The 23,688-nt window shown below is 37.7% G+C and overlaps 1 protein-coding gene across 3 annotated transcripts in view; it reads right to left on the reverse strand.

Moving 5' to 3' along the window:
• Positions 1–15,612: 15,612 nt before the first annotated feature.
• The window catches only part of NUCB2 (nucleobindin 2), a 41,653-nt gene continuing 33,577 nt past the window's right edge, over positions 15,613–23,688 (reverse strand). For 2 of the 3 annotated variants that reach the window (XM_086339773.1, XM_086339775.1), the window contains exons 11-14: positions 23,004–23,093; positions 16,490–16,660; positions 16,139–16,217; positions 15,613–15,725 (exon numbers count right to left, since the gene is read on the reverse strand). In XM_086339773.1, coding sequence (XP_086195899.1) covers positions 16,143–16,217; positions 16,490–16,660; positions 23,004–23,093 — 336 coding nt within the window. In that variant the 3' untranslated portion in view covers positions 15,613–15,725; positions 16,139–16,142. Of the gene's footprint in view, positions 15,726–16,134; positions 16,218–16,489; positions 16,661–23,003; positions 23,094–23,688 lie in introns of all 3 variants that reach the window. The other variant, XM_086339774.1, reaches the window with a different exon arrangement.

Consider the following 23,688-nt stretch of genomic DNA (forward strand, 5'->3'; position numbering starts at 1 on the left):
GATTACCAAAAAAAAAAAAAAAAAATTGACCATGAAGGACAGTATTGAAACAGTTGGTGAAATCTGAGTATGGACCAGATATTAGAGCAATACTTTGTAATGTCAACTGAAAAAAAATACATAATCAAAAAATTGAGAATTGTGTTTTATTCAGTGGTCTTACTGAGGACTAAAGCCCAGGAAAGAGCCTCTTGGAATAGCAAAAGATTCCCATTAACTAAAGAAAACCATATATCTCAAGTAATGAATTTAGTGCTTTTCTATGTATGGAAAGATTCAAGAGTCTGGGCTCATTGAAATCAAGCCTTTGATAAGCACCTCAACTCGCTAAGGCTGGTTTCCTGTTTATCTCCTTCCTGAGTTCCCCTCGGGCTGCACACCTGCACAGAGGGCAGCCATGAAGGCTGATGATGGTGGTGATGCAACATTCTTTATTTACAGAAGTGGCAGACCACATTCTTTGTCCACAGGAAATTTCCTGAATTTGAATAAGATGATAATTTGACCACTTCTAAAAGATGGTGAAATTCTGAAAGAGATGGGAATACCAGACCACCTGAACCTGCCTCTTGAGAAACCTATATGCAGGTCAGGAAGTAACAGTTAGAACTGGACATGGAACAACAGACTGGTTCCAAATAGGAAAAGGACTACGTCAAGGCTGTATATTGTCACCCTGCTTATTTAACTTATATGCAGAATACATCATGAGAAACACTATGCTGGAAGAAGCACAAGCTGGAATCAAGATTGCTGGGAGAAATATCAATAACCTCAGATATACAGATGACACCACCCTTATGGCAGAAAGTGAAGAGGAACTCAAAAGCCTCTTGATGAAAGTGAAAGAGGACAGTGAAAAAGTTGGCTTAAAGCTCAACATTCAGAAAACGAAGATCATGGCATCCGGTCCCATCACTTCATGGGAAATAGATGGGGAAACAGTGGAAACAGTGTCAGACTTTATTTTTCTGGGCTCCAAAATCACTGCAGATGGTGATTGCAGCCGTGAAATTAAAAGACGCTTACACCTTGGAAGCAAAGTTATGACCAACCTAGATAGCATATTCAAAAGCAGAGACATTACTTTACCAACAAAGGTCCGTCTAGTCAAGGCTATGGTTTTTCCAGTAGTCATGTATGGATGTGAGAGTTGGACTGTGAAGAAAGCTGAGTGCCGAAGAATTGATGCTTTTGAACTGTGGTGTTGGAGAAGATTCTTGAGAGTCCCTTGGAGTGCAAGAAGATCAGTCCTGGATGTTCTTTGGAAGGAATGATGCTAAAGCTGAAACTCCAGTACTTTGGCCACCTCATGTGAAGAGCTGACTCATTGGAAAAGACTCTGATGCTGGGAGTGATTGGGGGCAGGAGGAAAAGGGGATGACAGAGGATGAGATGGCTGGATGGCATCACCGACTTGATGGACGTGAATTTGAGTGAACTCCAGGAGTTGGTGATGGACAGGGAGGCCTGGCATGCTGCGATTCATGGGGTCACAAAGAGTCCGACATGCCTGAGCGACTTAACTGAACTGGAAAGATGGTTATTATAAAAGAATGTCCTTGTTCTTAGGAGATGCTAATTTACAGATTTAGGGTAAAGGATCATAGTGTCGGAAACTTCTGAAATGCTTCAGTAAAAAATCAGAATTGTAGAGAAAGAGAGAGCTTGATGGCAAATGTGGCATGCTGCTAACAACTGATATATCTAGGGGAAAGGCATTCTAGAATTAGCTGACCTATTGTTGCAACTTTTTTGGATAGGCTTTTTTTTTTTTCAAAGTTAACAAACACACCCATATATACAACTAACTGCAGTGTGTGATCCTGAATTGGCTCTTTAGCCTAGCAAAAGTGTATTAGTGGGATAATTGGCAAAATTTAAAGATTAGTTAATAAAATTATATTAATGTTGACTTCCTGATTTTACTAACTCTGTTTAAGGTGTTAACATTTGAGGAAGCTAGGTGAAGGGCATATACTATTTTTGCAAGTTTTTTGCAAAGCTGAAATGATTTCAAGTGGAAAAGTTGGGAAATTTTAGTAAAATTAATAAAATCTCACAATCTAAACTTTAGAGTTTTTTCTCAAGACTCTAGGAGGGGGGAAAAAAACATACAGTTGGAGAATGACAGAGCCAAAGTCCTAACACCCAGACCCCAGAACTTTCCACTACCCCATAATCAGAGATTCTTTGTCACTGTTCTTGAATTTAGGTGGAAATGTTTCCTGCATGTTACAAACACTGGTATGTGCATGCAGGTAGCTGAAAGTGAAAGTTGCTCTGTCAAGTCCAACTCTTTGAGACCCATGGACTATACAGTCCATGGAATTCTCCAGGCCAGAATACTGGAGTGGGTAGCTGTTCCCTTCTCCAGGGGATCTTCCAACCCAGGGATCAAATCCAGATCTCCCACATTGCAGGCAGATTCTTTACCAGCTGAACCACCAGGGAAGCAGGTGACTGAAGTGACATTTAAATGCTTATAGAACCTTCATAACATCAGTCAGCTTTCCTCCCCAGTGTATATTCTCTAACGTTGGTTAATTTCCACATAATTTACCAGGAGTTCCCAAACTGGTCTGCACATTAGAATCACTTGAAGATCTTTCAAAAATTTCAAAGCCCAGATCACACTCCAGAAGAATGAAATCACAATCTCTGGAGATGAGACCCAGGAATCAGTCTTTTCTGAAGCTCTTAGGTGATTTCAATATTGAAGACAAGAGCCTAGAAACTACTGTGTATTTCACTTCAGTCCTGTCCCTGGAAGCATATATGTGAGTGGTAAGTCATTTCAGTTGTGTTTGACTCTTTGCAATCCTGTGGACTATAGCCTGCCAGGCTCCTCTGTCCATGGGATGCTCCAGACAAGATACTGGAGTGGATTACCATGCCTTCCTCCAGGGGAATCTTCCTGACCCATGAATCAAACCCACATCTCTTATGTCCCCTGCATTGGCATGCAGGTTCTTTACCACTAGTGCCCAGATGATGTCCACTTCAATCCTGTCACTGGATAAAAGTATACTAAGAAATATAGGAGAAGAGGTCCCTTCCAGGGAAACAATTTCTAAGACCCTGAGGTTCCATGACTCTGCAACTTTAATGTTTTGCAAATAATTCATTTTTTCAATGTTGTCAAATTTCTTTTTCCCCAGAAAATTACAACAAATACTACATATTTTCTGACTTTACATTTAATATAATTAAATATAAACCTATACAAATGATGACCAGAATAATATTTTCCAACAAATATTTCTCTGGAAGAATTCTTACAACATATAGCCAAAAAACAAGTTCAAATATAGCAAAGTTTTATAAAGTCTCTGTGTCTTCCTAATTATCAAATTAAAATCCAAGTATTTATTTGTAGTCTTAAAAATAGCCCAAAATATCTAAGTAAGCCAAGAAGAATTACATCTGAAGACACTTCAAACTAATAAAATTTCTTCCCAAAGTTTAAGATCAATAGAACATTTTTGGCCACATGCTTATAAAAGGTTATTTTTTAACATTTAATTTTTGAAAACTTCAAAATACCCCCAAATTAATTGTAACAAATAAAAGGTCTTTATAATCTTGACCTTAAATAGGATATATAAACCATCATTATTAAATGGTTTTTAGAATATAATAAATATTGATAAAATATGGGTTATGCAATATTGGTCTCCTTCATGAGAAGAAAAGGCAACAATGAAAAAAATGTTTTTTTATGTTTTAATTCCAGAAGACAATTTTTTTCAAAAGACACAAGATAACTAATGGCCTTCCCTCCAGACCTGTTTTAGGCACAAGCTTACACATAAACACATATTCCTTCCAAAACTATGAACTTTCGGCTAGAGGCTATATAAATGAGTACACATACAGATACTTTGAAAATTGCAAGGGCTTGGAACTTTCATGTGCTAATAGATCCTGGATTAACCACCTCAGAGAAAGAAATACCTTCAGTGGAAAGGGGGCTCCTTCCTCCCCCTTGGCTCCTTCAGCCTCCAGGGCCCATCCATTCTTAGGCCCTTACACTGGATTGACAGGGGAAAACTGAACTACCAAAGCCAAAGTCACCAAAGCCATCGCAAATGAATGAAGGTCACTCTGGTCATTAACTGCCTTCAAATTGTTGTCCTTAAAAGATTTAGCCTCTATTTTATCTTTAATATAATTTTTTTGAAAATTAATCCTGTTTTAATAAAATCACCTCCAAATTTTAATTAGTAATACAACAGACTCCCTTAGAGAAAAGATTAATAGTTTGGAATTATGAGGGAAGAGGAGAATTTATTTGAAATATTGGATAGTAAGTGCCATGAAGATGGTGGCCATGAAACCTTAAGATGGCTAACAATGGTACTACAACTGTCTGTATCCCTCTAAGCTTTCTCTAATGATTAAGGAGGTGCATTGGAAATACAGTAGTGGAAAAGTCAATAAGCGTTAGCGTTAGTCGCTCAGTAGTGCCTGACTCTTTGCGACCCCATGGACTACAGCCCACCAGGCTCCTCTGTCCATGAGATTTTCCAGGCAAGAATACTGGAGCCGGTTTGCCATTTCCTTCTCCAGGGGATCTTCCCAACCCAGGGATTGAACCCGGGTCTCCTGCACTGCAGGGAGATTCTTTACCAACTGAGCTACAAGGGAAGCCTGGAAAAGTCAATACAACAGTAGAAAAATGGTAGAGTACTTAGAGAGGAAAGAACTTAATTAAAACTCAGATCATCCAGGCAAAAGTAATAATGAAACAATACACTATGCTACTTCTCATCTAATCAGTGAGTGCATGTGCTAAATCACTTCAATTGTGTCCAACTCTTTGTGACCCTATGGACTGTAGCCCACCAGACTCCTCTGTCCATGGGATTCTCCAGACATGAATACTGGTTGCCGTGCCCTCCTCTAGGGCATCTTCCTGACCCAGGGATCAAACCCACATCTCTTAAGTCTCCTGCACAGGCAGATGGGCTCTTTACCACTAGCGCCACCTGGGAAGCCGCTCTCTTCATATCAGAGATTGTCAAATGTATGTCCTGGTCTTCCTGTTCCCCAAAATACTTATTTTCCTTTACTAACAAATGTAAGATGGAAAATGTCTGTTGGGATGCACAAAGTATTTTCAAAAACACTACTATTATTTAAGGAGGGTATCAAAAAGCTAAAGAATTGGACAAGGGACATTTATAGTAGTCTGAACAGATGCTTTTGCTCCATAACCTGTTTCACTCTGTTAAAGGGAGGGAGTCAGGACATCTCTACTCATGAGTCAGAAACTTTCTTCAGGGTTAGAAGCACTCTCTGCAGTGCTCAGAAACCACTCTAGGAAGATTGCCTTGTTGCCTAACGAGCCCTAGAAAACCTGACTTTTATGCAAACATGGTTTTCTTTTCCCCAAGATCAATTCTTGACTCTGAATGAAACAGAGATGTGTATGTGTTTTCAGAGAATGAAACACATCAAAGGAAGCAAGAAATAAATGCAGGATTAGGACTGAGTGTTAGTCAGGGAAAAAGTTAAAAATACAAATTCTAAGATAACCTTACTCAATGCTCGAGAACAAGAAGGAAAAAAATGCTTCAATACTACCATTAAAAATGTTTAAAACATCAAGGGACACGGCAAATATGTCTCAAAAAGGATATAATCTGTAAAAGATCACTATTCGAATAAGGAAATATTTATGAAGCAACAACACCAAGAAAAGAAAGGATAAAGTTCAAAAGTAAAGCAAACTTAAATCACTGTAACAAATGTAGTATAACAGTGGACAGCACAATGGTTAAGTCATATGGAACAAAACAAATACAGAATGGCATAGGCTGAACACATGTTTCTTACTCCATACACAGGGAATCTAACGTGAGGATAAGGATTCAATTAAAGCGCACATGTTCTCACACCACTAAAAAAGAGCATTTTAAATGGACTACAATTTAAAAGTAACGTTTTAATACAATGATTCACGGGAGGTGGCAAAGAATACTAATAGATGGAATTTTATTTTTTTCTCCCTTATTTTTTAAAACAGACAAGGAAACTTTAAAATTAGAACTTTAAAATCACATGGAAAATATTCATTTAAAAATTTCAGAGTAGCAAAATTTTAAGAATTGTAAAATGAAATTTTTTTTTTTGCAAGCAAATAGGATTTATTAAGAAGGAAAGTACAAAGCTCTCAACATAGACACTGAGGGGGGGTAAACAGTCCCTTAAAATGAAATATTTTAACAATTTAATTGCAAGATATATTTTCATAATCCTGGACAGTCTTAGGAAACATACTCATCACTAAGGATAAAACAAAAGGAGGAAGAATTCCCTGATGGTCCAGTGGTTAGGACTCGACACTTTCATGCTGAGACTTGGGTTTCATCCTGGTTGGGGAACTAATATGCCACAAATTGTGTGACATGGCCAAAAAAAAAAAAACAGGAAGGAAGAAAATTTGCACAGCTAAAGTCGTATCTATTGCTTATAGTAGATTGTAAACAAATTATAAACAAAACAAAACTTATTTTTAAAATTAATTTTTAAAAAAACCTTGTTTAAAGGCAGGCAGAGCTTGGAAGGCAACTGGAACAGTGAGCCTGTAAGAAAAATACACAGTCGAGGGCTGGCTGACCAACCTGGTACATGGCATTCATCATCCAGACTATGACTAAACAAATTTGTGAAAATTACAGACATCTGTAAGCATGAAATGTTTTATTTGTGGCGGGGGGGGGGGGGGCTCCAAAATCACTGCAGATGGTGACTGAAGCCATGAAATTAAAAGACACTTGCTCCTTGGAAGAAAAGTTATGACCAACCTAGACAGCATATTAAAAGGCCTCTGCTTTTTACTTTGACAACAAAGGTCTATCTAGTCAAAGCTATGGTTTTTCCAGTAGTCAAGTATGGATGTGAGAGCTGGACTATAAAGAAAGCTGAGCGCTGAAGAATTGATGCTTTTGAACTGTGGTGTTGGAGAAGACTCTTGAGAGTCCCTTGGACTGCAAGGACATCAAGCCAGTCAATCCTAAAGGAAATCAGTCCTGAATATTCACTGGAAGGACTGATGCTAAAGCTGAAGCACCAATACTTTGGCCAACTGATGTGAAGAACTGACTCATTGGAAAAGACCCTGATGCTGGGAAAGACTGAAGGCAGGAGGAGAAGGGAATGACAGAGGATGAGATGGTTGGATGGTATCACTGACTCAATGGACATGAGTTTGAGCAAGCTCTGGGAGCTGGTGATGAACAGGAAAGCCTGGCATGCTGCAGTCCATGGAGTTGCAAAGAGTCAGACACGACTGAGCAACGGAACTGAACTGAACTGAAACATGAAATGTAAGTTTTTTCTACATAATTCTAATAGGAACTATTTGGAGGGAAATCCTAAATTTCTAAAATGTAATAAAAGGTTTTATTGGTTTTGCTTTGTTTTTGTCTCAATAAACAGGTTGGTAGTGCTGGTAACCATAAGTCCAAATTTTTCAATTTGATGTCTTCACCACTTGCTGCTGCTGCTTGTTCTGGCTCAATTCTTGAATTCTTTAAGCATGGTTACTAATTTATAACAACTATACAATCATAAAAAAGAATGAAATAATGCCATTTGTAGCAACATGGAAGGACCTGAAGATTGTCATACTGAGTGAAGTTAGTCAGATAAAGACAAATGATGTCACTTATATGTGGAATCTAAAAAAATGATACAAATAAACTTATTTATAAAACAGAAACAGACTAACAGACATAGAAAACAAACTTATGGTTACCAGGGGGTGAGTGCATAGAGGTTGGGAGGTTGAGATTGACATATACCCACTGCTATACATAAAATAGATAACTAATAAGGACTTACTGTACCGTGCAGGGAACTCTACTCAACACTCTGTTATGGCCTATATGGGAAAAGAATCTAAAATAGAGTGGCTATATATATAAGTATAACTGAGTCACTTTGCTGTACACCTGAAATTAACACAATATTGTAAATTAATTATACTCCAATAAAAAAATTTTAATGGAAAACAACAAATAAATTATAGCAGCACTATTTATAATGGCCAAGCAATCTAAGTGTCCATTAACAAATGAATGGATAACGAAGATGTGGCATATGGAATGGAATGGAATATTACTCAGTCATAAAAAAGAATGAAATATTGCCATTGGCAGCAACATGGATGAACCAAGAGGTTATCATACTAAGTGAAATAAATCAGAGAAAGATAAATATATAACTCATACGTGGAATCTAAAAAAGAATACAAATAAACTTATTCACAAAACAGAAACAGACTCACAGACATAGAAAACAAACATGGTTATCAAAGGGGAATAGAGGAATGGAGGGATAAATCAGGAATATGGGATTAACAGATACATAACACTATATATAAAACAGATAAACAACAAGGATTTACTGTATACCACAGGGAATTACATTCAATATCTTGTGAAAACCTATAATGAAAAAGAATCGGAAAAAGCATATGTGTATATATATATAAAAATCAGTTTGCTATATACTTGAAACTAACACAATACTATAAATCAACTATAGTTCAACATAAAATTTTAAAAACTAAAAGCTGGAAAAAATTGCCATTTATTAGATCTAAGTTGTTGCATTTTCATTAACTAATTGATTAATTAAAACAGTATGGAAAGACTGAAGTCCTGCTAATGACATTGTGTTAAAGAAAAAAAAAAGCAAAGAAAAGATCTGATTTCCTTCAAATCTCATACCTTGAAAACAAGCTGTCATTACAGTCTTCCATTTTATCATCCACAGGAACTCTGCATTTTACTGAATACACCTTAGTCTCTCAATTCCAACAAAACAAATGCATTAAAGTATCAAGTTGACGTACTTGGTTAAGGGTAAAGATGATCTTCTCTAGCAGCTTTTTCAGGAGACACAAATCTTGCATGAAAATTATAAAAGTCATCATCTAACTGCCTCTTTTTCAATTTCTTCTTTATTTACTTTACAGCTATAAAAGAGAAATTAAACTTTAGGCACTAACCAGAACTAGACTTGTCAATGTGCTTAGTCGCTCGGTTGTGTCCGACTCTTTACAACCCCATGGACTATAGCCCACCAGGCTCCTCTGTTCATGGAATTCTCCAGGCAAGAATATAGGAGTGGGTGGCCATGGCCTTCTCCAGGGGATCTTCCCGACCCAGAGACTGAACCCAGGTGTCCTGCGTTGCAGGCAGTTTCTTTACCATTGAGCCACCAGGAAAGCTCAGACTTGTCAATATTTCTCCCTAAAAAAAACATTTTGGCTGTCCCTGGTGGCTCAGTGGTAAAGAATTCATCTGCCAATGCAGGAGACATGGATTCTAACCCTGCCCAGGAAGATCCCCCATGCTGTGGAGCAACTGAGCCCACAAGCACAACTATTGCGCCTGTGCTCCAGGGCCCAGAAACCACAACCACTGAGCCCATGTGCTGCAACCAGTGAAGCCCGCGCACCCTGGAGCCCAGTGCTCAGCAACAAGAGAAGCCACCACAGTGAGAAGCCCACGTGCAGCAACTAGAGAGTAGCCTCCTTTGCAACAACTAGAGAAAACCCACGCACAGCAATGAGGACCCAAACTGGCCAAAGAATAAATAAATATTTAAACACACACACATTTCTCATCACCTCTCTTATTAGCTTGACTATCTTAAAAAAAAGTCACATTAGCACAAATTTTTTCTTTTTATTTTTCCTCATATGAAAAACAGACCTGCTCTTAGATTTATGGTAATACAAATATGTTCAATTAGCATGAAAAAATGCTGTTGTAAACAAATCTTGGTTAAACAAACAAAAAGAGCCATCTCTCAAAAGGATCTTTTACCACTACTTTTAAACTTCTAAATTTCAGTTTCCTTCAGTGACAGTCAAATATTATAGAGGACTATTGTCTTTGAAAATATAGTTTTAATTATATATAACTAAGTATGCTATAGGGCTTCCCAGTGGCTCAGTGGTACAGAATCCATCTGCCAGTGCAGGAGGCACAGGTTTGATCTCTGGATCAGAAAGATTCTCCTAGAGGAGGAAATGGCAACCCACTCCAGTATTCTTGCCTGGGAAATTCCATAGACAGAGGAGCATAGTAAGTTACATTCCATGGGATCGCAAAAGAGTTGGACATGACTTAACAAATAAAAGCAAGTATACTATAAAATGCTTCATGGAAATTCATATGTGAAACAAAATTTCAAATTACTTATACATACTACTAAGTCAACTAAGCCAAAGACTTTTTAATATCTAAAGAATATAAAAATGAATGGGGTAAATCAAACAGAGGATCAATACTTTGTAAGAGAGCTGGAAAGAATACGATTAGCAACTCTTTAAGAAACAACCCTCAGTAATAAATGCCCAACACTCATATCAACTGGAATTCCTTATGTCCATAAATAATCTTAGGCTAACAATTCTATTTTTAATAAATTATAATTTGTTGGAGACTGAGGTATGTCTACATTAACATCTGTCCCTTATCTGCTGCTGCTGCTAAGTCGCTTCAGTCATGTCTGACTCTGTGCAACCCCATGGACGGCAGCCCACTAGGCTCCTTTGTCCCTGGGATTCTCCAGGCAAGAATACTGGAGTGGGTTGCCATTTCCTTCTCCAAGGCATGAAAGTGAAAAGTGAAAGTGAAGTTGCTCAGTCGTGTCTGACTCCTAGCGACCTCATGAACTGCAGCCTACCAGGCTCCTCCATCCATGGGACTTTCCAGGCAAGAGTACTGGAGTGGGGTGCCACTGCCTTCTCTGGTCCCTTATCTACTCATGCCAAAAAAGCATTTTTAAAAATTTCTCTATGCTCTCCTCCAATTAATTTTTTTACTTAAATATATTTGATATATGATACTGTGTAAATTTAAGATGTAGAACATGTTATTGTTTAGTTGCTAAGTCATGTCTAATTCTTTGCAACCTCATGGACTGTAGCCCATCAGACTCCTCTGTCCATGGGATTCCACCAAAGTGGGTTGCCATTTTTCTTCTTCAGTAAAACGTGTTACTTTGATATATTTAATGTATTGTAATACAACTGCGTGGATCACAATAAACTGTGGAAAATTCTGAAAGAAATGGGAATACCAGACCACCTGACTGGCCTCTTGAGAAACCTATATGCAGGTCAGGAAGTAACAGTTAGAACTGGACATGAAACAACAAACTGGTTCCAAATAGGAAAAGGAGTACGTCAAGGCTGTATATTGTCACCCTGATTATTGAACTTATATGCAGAGTACATCATGAGAAATGCTGGGCTGGAAGAAGCACAAGCTGGAACCAGGATTGCCGGGAGAAATATCAATAACCTCAGATATGCAGATGACACCACCCTTATGGCAGAAAGTGAAGAGGAACTCAAAAGCCTCTTGATGAAAGTGAAAGAGGATAGTGAAAAAGTTGGCTTAAAGCTCAACATTCAGAAAACTAAGATCATGGCATCCGGTCCCATCACTTCATGGGAAATAGATGGGGCAACAGTGGAAACAGTATCAGACTTTATTTTTCTGGGTTCCAAAATCACTGCAGATGGTGATTGCAGCCATGAAATTAAAAGATACTTACTCCTTGGAAGGAAAGTTATGACCAACCTAGATAGCATATTGAAAAGCAGAGACATTACTTTGCCAACAAAGGTCCATCTAGTCAAGGCTATGGTTTTTCCAGTGGTCATGTATGGATGTGAGAGTTGGACTGTGAAGAAAGCTGAGTGCTGAAGAATTGATGCTTTTGAACTGTGGTGTTGGAGAAGACTCTTGAGAGTCCCTTGGACTGCAAGGAGATCCAACCAATCCATTCCAAAGATCAGTCCTGGGTGTTCTTTGGAAGGAGTGATGCTAAAGCTGAAACTCCAGTACTTTGGCCACCTCATGCGAAGAGTTGATTCATTGGAAAAGACTCTGATGCTGGGAGGGATTGGGGGTAGGAGGAGAAGGGGATGACAGAGGATGAGATGGCTGGGGATGGCATCACTGACTCGATAGACATGAGTTTGAGTGAACTCCAGGAGTTGGTGATGGACAGGGAGGCCTGGTGTGCTGCAATTCATGGGGTCGCAAAGAGTCGGACACGACTGAGCGACTGAACTGAACTGAACTGAACTGAATACGACTGCTAGGTTTCCCAGGTGGTGCTAGTGGTAAAGAACCTACATGCCGATGCAACCGTAACAGACACGGTCTCCATCCCTGGTTCAGGAAGATCGCCTGGAGAAAGGCATGGCAACCCACTCCAGTATTCTTGCCTGGAGCATCCTATGGACAGAGGAGCCTGGCAGGCTGCAGTCCATAGGGCTGCACAGAGTTGGACATGACTGAAGCGACTTAGCACATATGCAATACGATGGCTGTTGTATTGATATTTGTCACATAAAAGTACAATATCATTGCCTCCATTACTTTCTGATTTGACCCCAGTCCACCATCTAAAATGTTTTATCATATGTGAATCCCTGTCTTATCACAATAAAGTCATCAACAAAAGTATACCCCAGACCATTTAAAAATATTTCCTATAATTTAAACAACAGAGTTAGGAATTCTTCCCCATCTCTAGAAAAATAGCATTACTCTGCTGAGTGATTTTTGTAGGTTTTTTTTTAAGATACATATAAGTAGAACTTTTCTAGATTGCTATAGTCAATTCTAGGATCCATGATTTAAGGGGAAAAAATCTGAAGTGTTTGGAGGAGTATACAATGATTATTTTAAAGTTTATAAAATGAGAACTGTTTCTAAAATTATTAATGTTAAGAGAAGCAATTAAAATTTGGAATTATTAGTGCAGATTTGTTCACTTAGCAGCTGTAAGCATGCTACAATAGGGGTAGGAAATTAAATATTATTTCCCAACCTCCCTTGCAGCTAGGATCCCATATATGATTGGTTCAAACAATTGGTTGCACTCACTTGAAACTTTTACTCAGAGCCGAGTTCCATGGGGAGAGAAGCACGACATGAAGTATCCACTTGTGCTGATCTAAAGTGTGTCAATGGTGGTGTTCTGGAGCTGGCAACTTCATGGCTTACTAATCCAGTGGGTGGCTTCCTGATTTAGCAGACAGCTTCTCAATTATTCCCAAAGCAGCAGCTTCTTCGGCAGCCTAGTCTTGTGATGCAGTTCCTAGAAACTCAGCCTAAGTTCCATTCTTTCAGCCCTCCCAAAGATGCTGTGAGCTATCTATACACCCCTCCCACATTAATTCCATTCTGTTTGACAGCTGAAGAGGATTCAATGAGCTGCAACGAAGAATCTTAACCTATACAGAATTTGGTAACTAGAAGTAAGGTATAGCAAGTAAAGAGATAATAAGAATGGAACTTGCTTAGTTGAGGAGGTCAGGTTTGGGGCAGTGATATCTCATGCAAACTCAGGATAAGGTATCAGAGAAAATGGTAATAGAATTTCAGAATGCTAGCACGTGTAGGCTCTGCCTTCTCTCTTTCAGCAAAGTCCAACAAGACAGATGTGACTTAGGCTAAGGATGGTCAGGTCTAGAGAGATGGAAGGGAATGTAGCTTTGCTGAGAGAACTGCTCTCTATCTACCAAATAAATTGATAAAGTCCCAAATCTGGAGCCCTGAAGAACTAAAAAAGGCAACTACTGTACTACCGTACTCCAGACTGAAACAATTATAAATAAAGGTTCTGAGGAAGCTGCTAAAGCTTTCACAACCTTTCCAAGAACCTTCCCTTAAGAATTTTCTGCCAAGTAATGGGAACCATCCTAAAGAAAAAGATCAGAGTAAGACTGTTGTTATCCCATCCCAGCCTACAGTTCAAAACAATACTAAGTAGGTCCCACTCATTTAAGACCCAAAGGGAGAGCAAGAACACAGAGGCCAGCAAGTAAAAGATGAGGTTCTTTGCTAAAAGCAATCTTCATAAGATCTTTGTGCTTTCTCATGGTAATAATTGAAGAAAACAGACCAGAGACCTACTAAGTTTTTAGGGAACTGTTTTTCCAAAAAGCAGAAGAAAACAAAAAACAAATAAAAACCCTAAGCCCAAGCTGAAATAGCTTGTAACTTTCTAAAACAATTCCCAAGGCCCTAAACCCATAATAATAGAAAAAAAGTGTGAAAGCTGTCCACTCTTCAGGAAAGGGACACTTTTCAAAGGCCACTTGTGTCCTTGAAGGTTAGTGGGCAATAAAAACATCCCAGAGGGCAATGCCAAGGGCCCCTGAGGACATAAGACGAGGGAGTTCCTCCCAGAAAGGTGAAGCAGGGGTTGCCTGATAGAAAAACCAAAGAATGTATTTATGGATAGAGCAGAGAGCTATTAGCACCTTGCTATTTTTGCCACAGAGTATTTTTTTTTAATTTCCATGGATATATGACTGCTATGTTTCCTGTTTTCCTCTTTTCTAAAAGGTTGATTTTACTGCAGTTACCCTGTACCTATTTTATTATGCATATGGTGCTCAGGGGGCAGACACGCTGCTTTTTACTTTGCACGTGGTGGGAATGTAAGAAACCACATTCTATCCTCATGAAGGGGACTATACTCAGATATCATAGGCTTGTGTTACAGTTATTAATGGATTCGATTTTGGTGGCTTCCTTTTGTGGTGGGGGATGTGACAGTTCTCTGTTTCAGAAGAATGCACACAGATATTTAGGTCACCAAAAGGCTGATTAAGTGTTCAGAGCTGTAGTTGCCCATCAAACATTCCCCTTTCCCTTCTGAAATGGAATTTTTCCCTAGTTAAAAAATCCTGATTTTTAGCTAGTCTCACTTACACTGGACTTCTCAGCTTCCCTAGCAGCTAGATGGCAATGTGACACAGCTCTGGCCAATGAGATGTATATTCAAACGCTGTGTGGTTCTCTGAGAAAACCGAATCCAGGACACTGACTCAGCTGGGGAAATTTCCTTTGGTTGCCCTTCGCCCACTGCTTCCAAAAGCCACTTTGGACAATGAAAATGAAATAACTTGAGAATAAAAACCATGCAACGAGGAGAGCAGAGTAGAAAGATGGGAACCTGGACACTACCTACTTACAGATTTCTTTTATGTAAAAGGCAAAAACTCTTCTTTAGTTAAACCAGCATTCTCTTTGGATTTTCTGTTACATGTAGCAAAACCTGATCTTGAATGATAGAGCATAAGGCAAAAATACTGTAAATGAAAAATGACCTTAAGGGGTAGGAGAGGCTGTTTGGTAGAAGAATTTCTAGCAGTTAATATTGCTGAAAGTTAAAAGTTTCAGGGAAAAGTTACCAGCAAACACTGGGGAATACTATGGTATTCTCAGGAGAAGAATCATTAATATCAAAGAGACTTTTATTGAGAGAAGGGATGATAAGCACCCATAAGAGTATCTATATTTATGAATAAGTGAGAGCAATTTATTTTAAAAGCAATGGATGGAGCTTTCTCACTTAAATAGTTACTAATAATTTCATTAAATTATGGCACAGGCTGCTTAAATAACTAAAGGAGAACAAGGGGAAAGGAAGGGAGGTATGAAAATGACAGCAGGTATTGAGTTTGTTTCCTTCCTGGTTCTGATAGGCTTCAATCCTTAAATATCTGTGTTAAAAGAAATATGTTCCCATTTAAAAAGTATCTTCCTTTATTCCACATATGCTTTAAAATATTTATTGAGCAGAGGAGAAGGAAGGGAGGTAAAAAGATGACACAGATGATGATTCAACAATTTTCTTCCAAGTTCTGGTGGACTTCAAACTTTAAATGTCTGTACAAAAGAAAAATAAATGCCCTCATTTTAAAGGTATCTTCCTTTACTCTGAATATTCTTTTACACATAGACATATTGAGTATTTGTTTCTTAACTATGCTTAACCACAGATCACAATTTAAAAACATGTTCTCTGATAATATCAGTAATTGATTAGGAAGAATTATGAGTAATATTGGAAACCATCATTTCACCATGTATATGGCTATCAAATTACATAGCTTTTGAAATGTACTAATATATAAAGATTTTAGAGGCCTTTTCATTTTTCTATAATACAAATTGCTCTATTTCTACACATAAAGAGAAAGTAGCACAGATATTAATGATTTGAAATTGTATTTGTAACAAAAGTAAATTTCTATTTATTCCATTTTAAAAAATTTTCTCAAACAAACAAAATTACCTACGTGGCTAGATCTTTGATTCTCCACCAGGTGCTGATGGGGAAATCTGTTGTAATTTTTTTTGTTCCATCTGCTGTACAACCTAGTGAATGAAAAAAGAATGTCTTAAAAGTAAGTATTATTTGATTTTCTCTGCTATGGATGACCTTTGCCAAAGCACAACAAACTAATTAAAAATTGTTTTCCAAAATGAGATATTCATATTCTAAAATTTAGGGCAGTCAACAATGCCATTTAAAAAATACTAAAATTTAAATATAACATCTAATTGAAATATTATAGTACCAAAACAGAGGCATGTAGCAAAGACCCTAGAATCCTTTTCAATGCCACAAGCATTTTACAGAATACCACCTGATGGTATTCCAGCTTCTGAGCCTCAAGTTGGTCATGCTGACGTTGTAGGTCTTCTTTTTGTTTCTGAAGTTCATCTGCCTTTTTCTTAAGTTTACTTTCTTGTACAGAGATAAGATTTTCATATTCCTTCAGTTCTTCCTCTGTGAAGAACTGTTGATGGTCCAATGTCTAAAAGACAAAAAAAATGAGAAAAGAATAACCTTAGAAATAAAACAAAAAGCTCTGATTCAGCTTTCAAATTCTGTGATTAACAAAGTACAAAAGAATATCTATAGTATTATATCTTTGGGGTAAGAAAGAAGGGGAAAAAGAAAATACATACTTATATTTATCCGGGCAAAAAGTATGACAGGAAGGAAAAATCCAGAAACTACTGAGACTGGTTATTGGTCCATGAATCAAGGTAAATTGGAAGTGGTCAAACAGGACATGGCAAAAGAAAACATCGACATTTTAGGAATCAGTGAACCTAAATGGACTGGAATGGACAAATTTAATTCAGATGACCATTATATCTACTACTGTGGGCAAGAATCCCTTAGAAGAAATGGAATACCCTCATAGTCAACAAAAGAGTTTGAAATGCAGTACTTGGGTGCAATCTCAAAAACAACAGAATGATCTCTGTTCATTTCCAAGGCAAAACATTCAATATCACAGTAATCCAAGTCTATGCCCCAACCAGTAATGCTGAAGAAGCTGAAGTTGAACGGTTCTATGAAGACCTACAAGACCTTCTACAACTAACACCTAGAAAAGATGTCCTTCTCATCACAGGAGACTGGAATGCAAAAGTAGGAAGTCAAGAGATACCTGGAGTAATAGGAATATTTAGCCTTGGAGTACAAAATGAAGCAGGGCAAAGGCTAACAGAGTTTTGCCAAGAGAACGCACTGGTCAAAGCAAACACCCTCTTCCAACAACACAAGAGAAGACTCTACACATGGACATTACCAGATGATCAATACCAAAATCAGATTGATTATATTCCTCAAAGCCAAAGATGGAGAAGCTCTGTACAGTCAGTAAAAACAAGACCAGGATCTGACTGTGGCTCAGACCATGATTCCTTATTGCAAAATTCAGACTTAAATTGAAGAAAGTAGGGGAAACCACTAGACCATTCAGGTATGACCTAAATCAAATCCCTTACGATTATACAGTGGAAGTGATAAATAGATTCAAGGGATTAGATTGCCTGAAAAACTATGGACAGAGGTTTGTGACACTGTACAGGAGACAGGGATCATGACCATCTCCAAAAAAAGAAATGTAAAAAGGCAAAATGGTTGTCTGAGGAGGCCTTACAAATAGCTGAGAAAAGAAGAGAACTTAAAGGCAAAGGAGAAAAGGAAAGATATACCCATTTGAATGCAGAGTTCCAAAGAATAGCAAGGAGAGGTAAGAAATAGATGAAAACAATAGAATGGGAAAGACTAGAGATCTCTTCAAGAAAATTAGAGATACCAAGGGAACACGTCATGCAAAGATGGGCACAATAAAGGACAGAAATGGTATGGACCTAACAGAAGCAGAAGATATTAAGACTAGGTGGCAACAATACACAAAAAACTATACAAAAAAGATCTTCATAACCCAGATAAACACGATGGTGTGATCACACCTAGAGCCAGGCATCCTGAAATGCGAAGTCAAGTGGGCCTTAAGAAGCATCACTACAAACAAAGCTAGTGGAGGTGATGGAATTCCTATTGAGCTATTTTAAATCCTAAAAGAGGATGCTGTTAAAGAACCACACTCAATATGTCAGCAAATTTGGAAAACTCAGTAGTAGCCACAGGACTGGAAAAGGTCAGTTTTCATTCCAATAGCAATGCCAAAGAATGTTCAAATTATCACACAATTGCACTCATCTCACAGGCTAGCAAAGTAATGCTCAAAATTCTCCAAGTGAGGCTTCAACAGTATGTGAACTATGAACTTAAAGATGTTCAGGCTGTATTTAGAAAAGGCAAAGGAACCAGAGATCAAATTGCCCACATCAGTTGGATTATCAAAAAAGCAAGAGTTCCAGAAAAACATCTATTTCTGCTTTACTGATCATGCTAAAGCCTTTGACTGTGTGGATCACAATAAACTGTGGAAAATTCTGAAAGAGATGGGAATACCAGACCATTACCTGCCTCCTGAGAAATCTGTATGCAGGTCAAGAAGCAACAGTTAGAACTGGGACATGGAACAACAGATTCCAACAGGGTTTCAAATTGGAAAAGGATTACGTCAAGGCTGTATATTGTCACCCTGCTTATTTAACTTATATGCAGAGTACATTATGCGAAATGCCAGGCTGAATGAAGCACAAGCTGGAATCAAGATTGCCAGGAGAAATATCAGTAACCTCAGATTCGCAGATGATACCAGCCTTGGGGCAGAAAGTGAAGAACTAAAGAACCTCTTGATGAAAGTGAAAGAGGAGAGTGAAAAAGTTGGCTTAAAGCTCAACATTCAGAAAACTAAGATCATGGCATCCGGTCCCATCACTTCATGACAAATAGATGGGGAAACAGTGGAAACAGTGGCTAACTTTATTTTTGGGGGGGCTCCAAAATCACTACAGATGGTGACTGCAGCCATGAAATTAAAGGACACTTACTCCTTGGGAGCAAAGTTATGACCAACCTAGACAGCATATTCAAAAGCAGAGATATTACTTTGCCAACAAAGGTCCGTCTCGTCAAGGCTATGGTTTTTCTAGTAGTTGTGTATGGAGTTGGACTATAAAGAAAGCTGAGAGCTGAAGAACTGATGCTTTTGAACTGTGATGTTGGAGAAGACTCCTGAGAGTCCCTTGGACTGCAATGACACCAAACCAGTCAATCCTAAAGGAAATTAGTCCTGAACATTCATTGGAAGGACTGATGCTGAAGTTGAAACTCCAATACTTTGGTCACCTGATGTGAAGAACTGACTCATTGGAAAAGACCTTGATGCTGGGAAAGACTGAAGGCAGGAGGAGAAGGGGACCACAGGGGATGAGATCATTGGATGGCATTACCAACTCGATGGACATGAGTTTGAGCAAGCTCCAGGGGTTGGTGATGAACAGGGAAGCCTGGCATGCTACAGTCCATGGGGTTGCAAAGAATTAGACAGGATGAACAACTGAACTGAACTGAATGAGATTGGTTACCTACAGAATAAATAGAGAACTGGGTGGTAAGGACAAAGAAAATGTGAGAAAGAAAATCATACTTCTTTGAATAAATCTTTTTTGCACAGATGTGATTGCTGGTAATATGTCAGTGTTTCACATGCTCAATAAATAAATAAAATTCATAAAGACAGAAAACTTTTCCATATTGAATACAAATAGAAACAAATAAATAATATTTTTAAGTGAACAAAATATTTCACAGAAGGGGGAGGGGAAAAAAACAACTAATCCAAGAAACTTGTGATCACAGTATTTAGACTATATGCACTTAGGCTAAAACAATGACAAAAAATGTAAACAAATATTAAAGTCTGGTTTTTCAGAGATATTGATTAGCAAGTCTGAAACTCTTTGTAAATCCTATGATTGAAGAAATAAGTAAATATTATTCCCATCAAAAACCTTACAAATATTCCCTTGGTCCTGGTAATACTACATTGAGAATCAATTTTATAAAATAATCCTGAACACAAAAAACTTTATATAAAAATGTGTTAATAGCAGCACTGTCTTTTTAAGTAACAATAAAAGACTGGAAATAACCTAAATGTCTAACACTCAGAAAACAGTTAAGTACCTCCAAAGTTATTAAAACAATGCTCACCAATACTTTTGATATGATGTTGAATGATTCTTTTTTAAGGATTCTGGCACTGGATTAGACAAGTTACTTTTCATATTACCAAAGGTAAAATAGTAATTTTACATTCAGAAAACCTGGATGACACCACCTTAACCAAATAATCAAAGTTAACCTAGCCAGTTATGGAAATAATCAGCAGCATATGCTTCTTGACATGATGCATTTAACATCAGTGATATTCCTACCAAAAGTAGGAATCATAAAGAAAACAGCAGACAAATTCAAACTGAGGGTCATTCCACATAATAACTGGTCTGTACTTTTTAGAAATATCAGTTACTTCATGACTTCGCTGATGGCTCAGAAGGTAAAGCATCTGTCTACAATGCAGGAGACCTGGATTCGATCCCTGGGTCGGGAAGTTCCCTGGAGAAGGAAAAGGCAACCCACTCCAGTACTCTTGTCTAGCAAATCCCATGGACAGAGGAGCCTGGTGTCCATGGGTCGCAAAGAGTCGGACACGACTGAGCAACTTCACTTCACTTCACTTCATGCAAATAGAGGGAGAAAAAGAGGGAGGTAGTGACAGATTTCCTCTTCTTGGGCTCTAAAATCACTGCGGATAGTGAATGCAACCATGAAATCGAAGACATTTGCTTCTTGGCAGGAAAGTTATAACAAACCTAGATAGTGTGTTGAAAAGGAGAGACATTACTCCTCCAACAAAGGTCTGTATAGTAAGGCTATGGTCTTCCCAGTGGTCACATACGGCTGTGACAGCTGGACTGTAAAAAAGGCAGAGCGCCAAAGAATTGGTACCTCTGAACTGTGGTGCTGGAGGAGACTCCTGAGAATCCCTTGGACAGCAAGGAGATCAAACTAGTCAATCTTAAGAGAAATCAACCCTGAATACTCGTTGGCAGGACTGATGCTGAAGCTGAAACTCCAGTATTTTGGTCATCTGGTGGGAACAACTGATTCATTGGGAAAGTCCTTGATGCTTGGAAAGATTGAGGGCAGAAGGAGAAGAGGGTATTGGAGGATGAGATGGCTGGATGGCATCACCAATGCAATGGACATGAACTTGGGCAAACTTCGGGAGATGGTGAGGGACACAGAGGCCTGGCGTGCTGCAGCCCATGGGGTCACAAAGTCGGACCCAACTGGGTGACTGAACAACTTTTTATAAATATCAATGCTATGAGATACAAAGACTCAGAAACTTTCAGATTCACTAGAAAGACAGTGCAACTAAATCCAATGCATGATCCTGGATTTTCCTTTGTGAAGGACAATACAGGGAAAATTGACAAATATCTCGACAAAATCTAGAGATGAGAGAATAGTATTGTGTGTAGCATTGATAATCTTACTGTGATTATATAAGATATTTCTTTGCAGAAAAAACACCCTCAAGTATTTAAGGTTAAAGCAGCATCATGCGGAACTCTCAAAACAAAAAGGTGTTCAGGAATTCCTTGTTTATTCTTGCAGCTTTTTTTGTAAATCTGAAATTAAGTCAACGTGAAAAAGGTATGTAATTATCTATTGATCCAGTTCAAGGGAATTCATGTTCAAATAATCTGAACATTCTTCTTCTTCACCCATGTCCAGAAATAGTTCAAATGTTAGACAAAAACTTAAAACCAAAAAAGAAGCTGATTTTTTTAGTTTCAAACTAAGATGGCCAACTGTCCCAATTTGTCCAAGACCATCCAGGTTAAAACGCTGAAAAGTTACACATCCTGGGAAACTCCTCAATCCAAGGTAAACCAGGACAGTTGTCACCTTATTTCAAACTAACTAAAAAGGTAATTGTATTTTATATAGGAAAAGACAATGTTCTCCTTTCAGTCTACTTTGGTTGGTATCTCTCGACCATTCTTTTCAAGACGTGTCTGCACTCATACACAGTAAACTGTAATATAAATTCAAATACCTTTGGTGGGGAGCAATTTGGCAGCTATGTTTAGAAACTAAAACCTGCTCATAAAACTTGAGAAAAGTTCTATTCCTAGGAATTAATCTTAGGGAAATCATCACAGATGCCCCCAAATACATGAACAAATGGATAGTTATCACAATGTTATTTATCACAGCAAAAAAAAAAAAGTCTAAAACCTGGAAGAATGGCTATAAAAATTATGCTATCACACAACTGCATACTAAGTGGTCATTTTTTAAATCATGATTTTGAGACATGGCTTTGGAAATTTTTCATGAAATATCACTAAATTTTACAAAACAGAATTTCACAAAGTCATTTATATAGTATAAAGCCATTTAAAACATATATAGATATGAATTTATACATATATGTAAACGAAAAATGGGACAGACACTATTTATACACTGTATGCTATATATATGCATAATATTAAATACACAAAGGATTTCCAAACTTGCATAACACAATGCATAATTTGTGTCTACTTCTGGATGGTACAATTACATGTAACTTCCAATTCACTCTTTGAATGTATCCATATTTTTAATTTTCAAGAATGAACATTATTTTACACGTAAGTACAATTTTAAAAAGACTTCTAATTACATGCAATGTGATTATTAGTAGAGATCAGCTGCCACAGCTTTTCAAGAAATCGAGTTCATTATTTTATAGTGACATTTTATGTGAAAAGCCAAGATGGTATAACTATCCACGCAAACATAATGGCAAATAAAAGTTAAAAGGGAATAAACTGAAATAAATTTCTTGAACCATACATCCCATTTCAAGTAGGTTCTCTTACCTCCCAGCTATCCGGCTCTAAAAATTCCTTTTTTTCTGTAGCCTTTAAAAATTCATCTAGCGTCACCAGTCGGTCTTTGTTAGTATCAACCTGATTAAAGGAAAATGTATATGGAAAATAAAATAACTCTTTCTCATTATTTAGACACTAGAAATTCTTCTAATAGATGCTGCTACATAAACATACAGCAATTAGCATTAGCCTAACATCCATAGAAACTGAGGAAAAAAAAAACAGAACACTCAATATCATACTTGAATCAGAAAATAGATAACTTTCTCTTCTATATAATTCAAATTTGAAAATACCTGAAATCCCCAAAGATCACCAAGTTTGAGTCTGCTGATATGGCTGGTTAGACTAATATTATTTTCCTTCCTCCCTACACCATTTATAATTCCTTTTGAAGCTAAGTGCTTGGGCACTTAGTCCTCTTTCCAGAAAGAGGACTTTTTTAGGCAAGAATAAAGGAGTTTAAGTTAAATGCTCACAGCATTTTTTTCCTAAAAACAAACAACTAACTAAATCAAAGATGAAGTTGACAACCTTTCCAAATCCTTTTCAGTGCCTCTTATAAACTATGGCAAATTCAGTTACAAAATTGAACTCTATGATGGCCAAAGAAATTCATTCGTTATGTAAGATGCCAGCACAAAACAGAAATCCCAGTTTACCATGAATAGCT

The sequence above is a fragment of the Bos grunniens genome, chromosome 15, assembly GCF_055505025.1.
Source record: "Bos grunniens cultivar Pamir isolate PY7600 chromosome 15, Bosgru_T2T1.0, whole genome shotgun sequence".
Lineage (NCBI taxonomy): Eukaryota > Metazoa > Chordata > Mammalia > Artiodactyla > Bovidae > Bos > Bos grunniens.